The sequence below is a fragment of the Myotis brandtii genome, unplaced genomic scaffold (assembly GCF_000412655.1).
Source record: "Myotis brandtii unplaced genomic scaffold, ASM41265v1 scaffold1804, whole genome shotgun sequence".
Taxonomy (NCBI): domain Eukaryota; kingdom Metazoa; phylum Chordata; class Mammalia; order Chiroptera; family Vespertilionidae; genus Myotis; species Myotis brandtii.
Window position 1 is genome coordinate 216,145 of NW_005356690.1, and position 11,094 is coordinate 227,238.

Here is an 11,094-nt window from a genome sequence, read left to right on the forward strand (position 1 = left end):
GCCCTGCTCTGTGCATGACAGGGGGCAACGCCCCAACCCCCTGATGGGCCCTGCTCTGTGCGTGACAGGGGGTGGCGCCGCAACTTCTCTATCGACCCTGCCTTGAGTGTGACAGGGGGCGGTGCCCCAACCACCCAATTGGCTGTACCCTGAGCGTGACTAGGGGTGGCATCACAATCTCCCGATCCGCCCTGCTCTGTGCATGACAGGGGGCAGCGCCCCAACTCCCCAATCGGCCCTGCTCTGAGCCTGACCAGGGGCTGCACCTAGGGATTGGGCCTGCCCTCTGCTACCCGGGAGCAGGCCTAAGCCAGCAGGTCATTATCTCCTGAGGGGTCCCAGACTGCGAGAGGGCACAGGATGGGCTGAGGGACCCCCTCTCCCCCCCCAAGTGCCTCTAGTGTGTGTGTATGTATGTATGTATATATATATAAATAAATAAAAAATGTGTCCCAACAGGGGAATGAACCCACAACCTAGGTACGTGCCCTTGACTGGGAATCTAACCCAAGACCCTTCAGTGCGCAGGCTGATGCTTTGCCACTGAGCCACACCAGCCAGGGCAAGGCATGATCACTTTTGCCCCAGCTCTTGAACTGGTGATTCCATGTCAGAAAAGGCAAGCTGAGGATCCTAGGCTGTGGTCCCTCACTCTTCAAGTGCTCAGATCATAAAGGATGTTGCCACTTGGAGAGAAGCCTACCACTGTGCACATCCCCAGCTCCAGATACCTGGCCCAGAAATTTTCTGGGGAGAAAACATGTCATAAAACAGATAGCACCTAATGTCTTCTCAAAAGAACTGACTTCAATTGCAACAGAGAGGGAAGAATTTGAAGCCTAGGGTAATCTCAAGAACAGCACAGGTTGACCTGGCTGGTGTGGCTCAGTGATTGAGTATTGACACATGAACCAAAAGGTCCCTGGTTCGATTCCTGGTCAGGGCACATGCCTGGGTTTCGGCCTTGATCCCTCATGGGGGGCATTTAGGAGGCAGCCAATAGATGTTTCTCTCTCATTGATGTTTCCATCTCTCCATCCATCCCTCTTCCTTCCTCTGTCTAAAATCAATAAAAAAATTACTAATCTTAAAAAAAAAATAGTACAGAATGTAGTAGACAATTGGGAGGTGATTCAAGATTCAGGCTAAATTTAGGCCTGCTGGTTTGAAGGAGGAAACCAGGTAAAAAAAGAGCTGGACAGAGCCTTCCTGAGGTCAGAATAAAAATCAAACACTGACTCCAGAAATTTTTCCTTCACAGAAGCCATATTTTAATTGGAATATATTGTAGAGCAATTTATGAATCAGGCATTGTTGAAAATAACAGAGTAATCAGCTGGCAGTCAGTGGAGTTTAACAGTTGGGTGTTATCAAGGAAGAAAGGAACAGAGTCCTGCCAAAACCACCGTCATCCCAGGATTACTATGAGAATACCCAAAGCTTTCCCTGCTTGAGAACAGCATCAGAGGCTGAACCCTGGAGGTGGGGGAGTGGGGAGTGAAAGGGGGAATTAAATAGATGTCACTAAAATAACCCAGTCACTCACTATAAATAAACACACAAGCAAACAATAGAAGATACCCAGAGTTACTACAATATATTATTATAAGAGATGCAAAGAAACAAGAAAGTATGACCAATACCTTAGGAAAGCAGGGAACAGAAACTCCCTATGAGAAAGAACAATTTATCAGAAAAAGACCACAACCCAATCAAAGGAAACCATGATTAAGGAAGTAAAGAAAGAATGGTAACAATGCTGCTTTAACAATTAGAAAATATTAATAAAGACTTAGAAATGATCTATTTTGAGTTGATAGTAATAATGTAAGCTGAAGAACACTGATGGAAAATAAAAATCCGCAGAGGCCCTGGCTGGTGTTGCCAAGCAGTTAGAGCATCGATCGGCCCATGCACCAAAGGGTCATGGGATTGATTCTTGGTCAAGTGCAGTACCTGGGTTGCAGGTTCAATACGCAGCCCTGGTCTGGGTCTGGGCCTCCTGCATGTCCCCCACTGAGGGCCGAGCCCACAACCAGGGCATGTGCCCTGACCAGAATCGGACCAGCGACCTTCCAGCTCATGGGTTGAAGCTCAACCACTGAGCAACACTGGCCGGGCACAATACACTCTTTTTTTTAAAAAAATATATTTTATTGATTTTTCACAGAGAGGAAGGGAGAGAGATAGAGAGTTAGAAACATTGATGAGAGTGAAACATCGACCAGCCGCCTCCTGCACATCTCCTACTGGGGATGTGCCCGCAACCCAGGTACATGCCCTTGACCGGAATCAAACCTGGGACCTTTCAGTCCGCAGGTCGACGCTCTATCCACTGAGCCAAACCGGTTTCGGCCACAATACACTCTTTGATGCTGGGCAGTGGCAGTGGCTGTAGCTTCAGTCAGGCATATGACCACAAGGGTTAATAACTGACACTCTACAGTGTATTCGCTGTTAGATGATTTTGCCTAACTACAGATTAATTTGAGTATTCTGAGCAGTGTAAGGTAGGCTGGCTAAGCTATGATGTTTGGTAGGTTAGGTGTATTAAAAATATTTTCTACTTATGATATTTTCGACTTAGGATGGGTTTATCAGAACTTAACCCCATCATAAGTCAAAGAGCATCTATAAATGAAAATATTCCTTACATGCTCCAAAATATTTTGGGGACACAATATATAATCACTGATGCTCTGTGGCTTTGAATCAGCAACAAATAGTTTAACTATTTTTAGTGTACTCTACTTAAGAATACAGGCAAGTATCTATTTTAGAATATGGAATTTCCATATACAAAGTATAGACACGTAATCCCTCACACCGATCCTGTGAAGTATTATTCCTATTTTATAAATGAGACAACCAAAGTGCAAAAAGACTAATTTTCCTAAAGTTGCACAGGCTTGAAGTCAGGTTTTGTTTAGATTTCAAAGCTGTGTTCTTAATAACCACATCATGATAACTAATGCCTAATGGCACAATATTCACTGATCCAAAAAAAGTAGCTAATTTAGACCATCTCATGCCCTGATATTATCAGATTAGTGAGATTCCATGATGAAGAGCCTCAAGGAATATGTATATCATAGATTTGGGCTTCTGATAAAATGGCACTACAGCCAACCAGTCATGCAGTTGTAAGTACAGTGTGGTAAAATAAACAAACATAAGCTGGCAGAAAAAAAATCTACTGTACCAGCTGTAATACTAAACTACTAAATACTAATCATAAATGGATTAAACTCTCTCATTACATACAAACTAGTGGCCCAGTGAATGGATTTGTGCACACTGAAAGGAAATTAATTAGAAGGTGGCTGGTGGGGTGGGACTGGGCGAGAAAGGCCTGACACATCTTGGAGCCAACCTCCCTCTGGAGCCAACCTCCCACGGTCCCTCCCAGCTGGCTGCGCTGTGACTCAAAGGCACTCTGCAGAGTGAGCGTGTGTGTGTGTGTGTGTGTGTGTGTGTGTGTGTGTGTGTATGTGTGTGTCCCTCCAGCAGGTGGGATCCTTCGGCCTGACCTGCAGGGATCGGACCTAAACTGGCTCTACAATATCCCCCGAGGGGTCCCGGAGTGTGAGAGGGCACTCTGCAAAGTTGCTGTTGCTCGGCAGCTCCTGCGTTGAACGTTTGCCCACTGGTGGTCAGTGCACGTCATACCTACTGGCTGGACAGTTGCTTAGCCTTTTATATATGTAGATATAGATACCATATACATAAATACAACCAACCACATTTAAAAAAGTTTTAGCCTGGCTGGTTTGGCTCAGTGGATGGAGCGTCAGCCTGTGGACCGAAGGGTCCCAGGTTCGATTCTGGTCAAGGGCACATGCCTGGGTTGTGGGCTCAGTCCAATGTACAGGAGGCAGCCAATCGATGGTTCCCTCTCATCATTGATGTTTCTCTCTCTCTTCCTCTCCCTTCCTCTCTGAAATCAATAAAAATATATTAAAAAAAAAAGTTTTAGCCCTAGCTGGTTTGGCTCAATGGATAGAGCATTGGCCTGTGGACTGAGGGGGTCCCAGATTCGATTCCAGTCAAGGGCACATTCCCAGGTTGTGGGCTCAATCTTCAGTGGGGGGCGTGCAGGAGGCGGCCAATCAGTGATTCTCTCTCATCATTGATATTTCTTTCTCTCCTTCTTCCTTCTTCTCTGAGATCAATTAAAAAAAAGTTTTAGTCTAATTTATATGTAAAATTATAAACTCTATTTCATGTGCCTGTGCTAATTAATTTTGCTCATGTTTTCATACCCACATCTGTTAGTATATAATTAGGTGCAAAGAGAAAAGTGAAAAAGGACACAGACTAGCATAGAAACATGGGTTAGCCAGACTGCGTGTGTGTGGGAAATGATCCAAGTGGAAAGGATAGGGGGAAGGAGAGAGTTAGACAACAAAAAACTGCCTATATGACATGATCTCATTTATGTAAAATTATGTTTGTAAAGAAATCAGATGGGGAAAAAAGACCACAAAAAAAGCATAACAGAATGTTTTAGACTAATACTTATTCATCTGATATTCATGATATATTAATAAGGGAAAATGCAAGATAATGTCTATTTCATTAGAATCTATCAACCAATTCCAATACATATAAATATATATTTTTATGCACATATGTTTGAGCAGGCCAATACAAACAATGCATAATAGCTTGTGAGCACTGGTGACCAGAGTGGGAACATGATAGTTAGCTTTCCTTTTACACATCTTTACATTGACTGCTTCACTTGTGTCAACAAGCATAATTCAGTGATAAAAAATTCTAATAAAAAATTTAAAAAGTATATATAGTTACAGAAACAAAATACTATTAAGGCCAATAATATGGTACATAACTGAGAATTGATTATGTGCAGGGTTGGCCTTTGTCATTAAAGAAGTGTTTTAATTTAGTATGGATTCACTAAGCTTCTACTATGGGCCAGGCCTCCTTAAGCTGTGGCAGCCAGAGCCATGCGAATTCCTCGGGGGATGGGGCGTGTGTGGAGTGTGTGTGTGTGTTTCTGACAACACATAAAATGAGGCCAAGTCCCATTTCCCAGCAGATTCCCTGAAGCAAGTATGTCAATCCCTTCTTTATCCATAAATACCACCTGTAAACATAACTGAGTGGCAACCTCTTGTCAGCAATTATAACTAAAGACCCCTTCTTATAAGAGCACTGAGGCCCCTCTGACAACCCCATAGGGATGTCTTGAGAATAAATGAAGGACTGTAATACACTCTGAACAAAAACTACAGGTACCCAATTCAAAGGAAAATTACTATTTTTAACACATTAAGTTTATCAGAGAAGCTTCTGTTCTTCTAAGCTGAAGTAGCTAATGGAATAATTCATGACTTGCTTTAATGCAGAGCTACTATCATTTGCTTTTCTTATATACCCCCTCTCCCCTTACTGATAAAAAATGAGCTTCCCAGAGCCTCAAAAATTTCAGTATGATATTTTGCTGCTGATGTTTTATAAAGGAAACCTATTCTCATCAAACTCCTATGAAATCCTTAAATATTGACAACCAAATGCTCTAAAGTCCAAGGTCTATGGCCAACTATTTTATTCCACTTGGGTAAGTAAAAGGAGACTAAAAGAAATACTAGAAAAATAGATTGTATCATAGTTATTCTTTTTAAACATTTTTAAGTTTATTTATTTATTTGTTATTATTTTAAATTCTTTATTGTTTAAAGTATTACATATGTCTCCTTTTCCCCCTATTGTGTATCATAGTTTTTCTATTCTACATTAGAGAATGATCTCAGGTAATGCCCTGAGGCAACTTTAAAATTAGCAACAGACCAAAATCATGATAAAAAACGAGAAGCTATAGGATTAGGTTTCTTAGTCATACTCACCTTAAATTATTTTGTTGGCCAGGTGGAATGACACTATAGTAAACTGGAATTCCTGTTGTGGGCATAGATCCTTGATTAGATTGATTAGGGAAAATAACAGGCTGTTGATAAGTCTGATGGGCAATTCCTTGAGAACCTTGAGGCAGTGAAACCTAAAATTTAAAAGACAATTTAAAGGGAAAAGGTTCTTCAAACTCTTGCAAATGTTAATGTCTCTAGCTTCATAAACTTTTCAAGTACAGTAAACCCGTGATTTTGTGGACCTTGATTTATGGACTTCAATTAAACAAACAAAATTTCGGATCCATATGTTATATGTGGAAATTAATACCCTGTTAATTTAAAAATGGCCTTAACCAAGATTTGTTCATAATTAAATTAACATATTATTTTTTTGTGTTATTAATTCAATATTATTATTATTTTTTTAAAATATATTTTATTGATTTTTTACAGAGAGGAAGGGAGAGGGATAGAGAGTTAGAAACATCAATGAGCGAGAAACATCGATCAGCCACCTCCTGCACACCCCCCACTGGGGATGTGCCCGCAACCAAGGTACATGCCCTTGACTGGAATCGAACCCGGGACCCTTCTGTCCGCAGGCCGACGCTGTATCCACTGAGCCAAACCAGTCAGGGCTCAATATTATTTTTAACAAATTTTAGCGAATAGGCCATATGCTGGGAAAAGCGCTGTAGTAATTTTGCCAATATAAACATTATATATCTACAACTATAGTCTACAGTAATACAAATGGAAAACTTCTCTGTGAAATTTTCATACATACTTAATTTTAATTAAACAAATGTGTTTACATAAAACAGGTAAATTAACTTGTCAACTTTTTAACATATACATTTGGAAAACCTACTTTATTACATAATGGACTTTCAGCTTTAACGGATACCCTGTTGCCCGAATTAATCCGTTATATTGAGGTTTTACTGTATGACTAGTTAAGGGATAAGCTAAAACTGTTAACAGGCTGTCCTGATAAGTTAGCCATAACACTACCACTTTATTTCTATGTTTTTTTTCACCAGCTATTGTTTTTCACTAGCATTTGTCAATTGTACAGTAGACTAGATGCATTAGATTTTTAAAAAAAGATAAGACTCATGTCCCTAAGTAAAAGTTATTTTAAAAAATAAGCTGTTTCCAAATAAGGATGACCATTTGAAATAGAGTAATACAGTTCACTTCAAGTAGAGCTGAGTAAAACTCAGGTAGGGCAACAGTGAGATACCCTGTGGATCAGAAGGAGTATGAGCCTTGAAGCTTAACATATCTGGATGTGATACCAGCTTCACCACTTTGCTATCTATGTGACACTGGGCAAGCAGCTTTACTATTCTGAGTTCCCAGTCACTTATCTGGAAAAAAAAAAAGGATGCCACCTTCATCTCACGGGAGTTATTATCTTTATTACAATATCCATTTACAGGCTCTAGCACAGTAGGCATTTGGTGAACAGTGGATCTTTCCTTTTTCTTTTTTAAAATTTCTAGTTATTTTATTTTTTAATTTAAATTCTTTATTACTGAAAGTATTACTATGTCTCCCTTTCCCCCTTTGTTTTTTATTTTTTATTTTTTTTTATTTTTAGAGAGAGAGGAAGGGAGAGGGATAGAGATGGAAACATTGATAGAGAAACATTGATTGGCTCCCTCCAGCACATCCCCTTCTGGGGCTCAAGCCTGCAACCCGGGTATGTGCCCTGACCTAGAATCGAACTGTGATCTCTTGGTTCCTGGGTAGACACTCAACCACTGAGCCACACTGGCTGGGCACATCAAATCTTTCTAACAACCCTAGTAAGATACTTTTATCATCCTTGTTTTATAGATGGGGAAGTAGAGGATAAGTAACTTGTCCAAGTAACTCAGAGCCTCAGTTTGTGCTATTCTCTATACTTGGGCCCTGTGATTTATAAGTTCATGATTAACTTCCAAGTCTGGCCTATACAGCATGTTTCTAAATGTAACTGGTCCTCTCAAAATACACAGTAATCTCTTAATTACTTTCAATTTGGCTCAATCATTGTAATGAGAAAGTTACTAGTGTGAATATCCAACTCTGTATAACACAATATTATTTCCGTCTTTTTGTCTATGGAGGCAGTATGAACATTCTGAGTTTACTAGAGGCCTGGTGCATGAAATTTGTGCACTGGGTGGGGGTGGGGTGGAGGGGTTGGGTTCCCTCAGCCTGGCCTGCGCCCTCTCGCAGTCTGGGACCCCTCGCCTCTTACTGCCCACTTGCTCGCTGCTCCTTACTGCTCAGCTTGCTGCACCTTAGCAGAGGTGGGAGAGGCTCCCGCCACCGCAGCTGAGCTTGCCGGGTGCCAGCCATGAGCCTGGCTTCTGGCTGAGCGGTGCTCCCCCTGTGGGAGCACACTGCTATCAGGGGGCAGCTCCTGTGTTGAGCGTCTGCCCCCTGGTGGTCAGTTTGCATCATAGGGACGGGTCGTTCTGGTCGTTCTGCTGTAAAGGTCGCTTAGGCTTTTATTATATAGATTATTTCTGGTTGTATCTAAGTTAATACATATACAGGGTAGATTTAGGAAGAACGATATAACTCAATCCACATGATTTAAACTATAGAATCTATAGCTCAAGCATGTCAAACTTAAACAAGCCATGCGGCACGCTGGCTGTGAGTTTGACATGCTTGCTGTAGCTAGTGGTAAAAAAGAAAAATGAAGTACCAAAAGAGAAAGAGGGAACAGTACTTGAGCATGTACAGCCACAGAATACACTCTACTGAGGACAGAAGATTTTCTGGCTTATTTTTTAGGCAACAGTTTATCACCATCCAGCTTATCTATCAAATGTAGGAGGAAGTATAAAGAGGCTGTCATTCATTGCTCATCAGAGTAAAATACTTCTCATAATCATTCATCCAGTGTAAGGATTACATGAAATACCATGGGAAAATAACTCATACCTTGTAAAAAAAGTATGCTATAGAAATAATAACTTAGCTCTGAAGCATTTTTAATATCTAGCTCCATTTTATAAAAGTACACCAACAGGTTATACTTTATTTAAAAATTACATTCCTGGCCAGTTTTGTTCAATGGTCAGAGCATCAGCCCATGGACTGAAGGGTTGCAGGCTCGATCCACGGCTAAGTTGGGGTTGTGTGGGAGGTAACCAATCGATGTGTCTCTCTCACATTGATGTTTCTCTCTCTCTGTCTCTCCCTCTCCTTTCCACTTTCTCTAAATACCAATGGAAAAAAATTTCCTTGGGTGAGGATTAACAAAAAGTAAAAACCAATGAAAATTATATATCTTACACTAGACTGTGAGCCACTAAGGCCAAGAGCAAATCTTATCTGATGCCTGGGCATCTTGTCTAATAGATGCTCAACGTACTGGATTAGGTAGCATGACCAGGGTTCTTGAGAAGGGAGAGTTCCTTAGTACTGATCCTATAGACCAGTGAGGGCGAACCTTTTGAGCTCAGCGTGTCAGCATTTTGAAAAACTCTAACTTAACTCTGGTGCCATGTCACATATAGAAATTTTTTGATATCTGCAACCATAGTAAAACAAAGACTTATATTTTTGATATTTATTTTATATATTTAAATGCCATTTAACAAAGAAAAATCAACCAAAAAAATGAGTTCGTGTGTCACCTCTGACATGCGTGTCATAGGTCCCCATCACTGCTATAGACTGTCTAGCTATGAAGAAAGTAGAAGATGGGAAGTCTGATGAACCTAGGCTCATGCATGGAGGACACAAAATAAAAAGCATGCAAAATATGAGAAAAGAAAGATGTAAAATTTACTTTCATGTCCTGGCTGGTGTGGCTCAGTTGGTTGAACATCATTCTGTGTACCAAAAGGTCGCCTGTTTGATTCTGGGTCAGGGCACATGCCCAGGTTGCGGGTTTGAATCCAGTTGGGGTATGTGCAGGAGGCAACCGATTGATGTTTCTCACATCAATGTTTCTCTCTCTCTCTAAAACCAATAAAAATATTTAAAAAAATCTAGTTTCATAATGTAGTTTTTTCTTTTTCCTTAATTGCCTTCTATAATTAGGTGGCTTCAAGACTAGACATCCTTGAAAATTCCACATTTTACATTTTATTTTTTTATATATATTTATTGATTTTTTACAGAGAGGAAGGGAGAGGGAGAGTTAGAAACATCGATGAGAGAGAAACATCGATCAGCTGCCTCCTGCACACCTCCTACTGGGGATGTGCCCGCAACCAAGGTACATGCCCTTGACTGCAATCAAACCTGGGACCTTTCAATTTGCAGGCCAACACTTTATCCACTGGGCCAAACCGGTTAGGCCACATTTTACATTTTAATTTCAATTTTGACTTTCTGGAATTAAATGGAATATGCTAGCACCTTTGCTCATATACTTCCCTATTCCCAGAATGTCTTCCTCACCAATTTATGCCTGTTATTTTAAGAGATAAGTTAAGGTTTATATCTTCCCAGAAGACTTCTGTATTAAGTCCCTAATTTGTTCATGGTTGTATTTCATGATTCATTCAGTTACCAGTCTGAATACTATCAAAAATTTAATTATGTTTAGATAACATACGTGTACATTTATCTTCCCAACTAGATTGGTTTTACCTTGGGGAGATGAATGAAAATGATCTTTGGATTTCTTAACATTAGATTCAGTTACAGAAAACCATCTAATCTAATAAAAGAGAAACATGGTAATTAGCGTACGACCGCTACCCTTTTCATTGGCTAATCAGGGCGATATGCAAATTAACTGCCAACTAAGATGGCGGTTAACCGCCAACAAAGATGGCGGTTAATTTGCGTATGTAGGCACAATGCAGGGAGGCGAAAGGGAAAGCAGGAAGAAGCCCCCTGCCACTGACAGTGATCGGAAACCCAGGGGGGAGCTAAGAGCTGGGGGGCAGGGCAAAGGCGGCCCCCAGGCCAGTGATAGCGGGAAGTAGGGGTGGAGCCAGCGATGGGAGCTGAGCACGGGGGAAGCTGGCAGTCCTGGGAGCTAGGGGTCCCTTGCCTGGGCCTAATGCTGAGCCCGCGATCACGGGGCCGCTGCCGCTGCAGGTCCCCGCTGCCCAGGCTGGACGCCTCGGCCAGAGGCTTTAGGCTTGGGTCCGGGAGGAGCCAGCCAGCGATCGTCGCGGTGGCGGGGAGCTGGGGGTGCCCCGGCTCAGGCCTAACGCTTCGGCCAGAGGCTTTAGGCTTGGGCTGGGGAGGAGCC

At 41.6% G+C, this 11,094-nt stretch overlaps 1 protein-coding gene across 11 annotated transcripts in view; it reads right to left on the reverse strand.

Annotated features, from left to right (window-relative positions):
- Positions 1-11,094, reverse strand: part of R3HDM1 (R3H domain containing 1) — a 184,916-nt gene that overhangs the window by 27,843 nt on the left and 145,979 nt on the right. For all 11 annotated transcript variants that reach the window (XM_014537650.1, XM_014537645.1, XM_014537646.1 and 8 more), the window contains one exon: positions 5,871-6,022. In XM_014537650.1, coding sequence (XP_014393136.1) covers positions 5,871-6,022 — 152 coding nt within the window. The remainder of the gene's footprint in view (positions 1-5,870; positions 6,023-11,094) is intronic.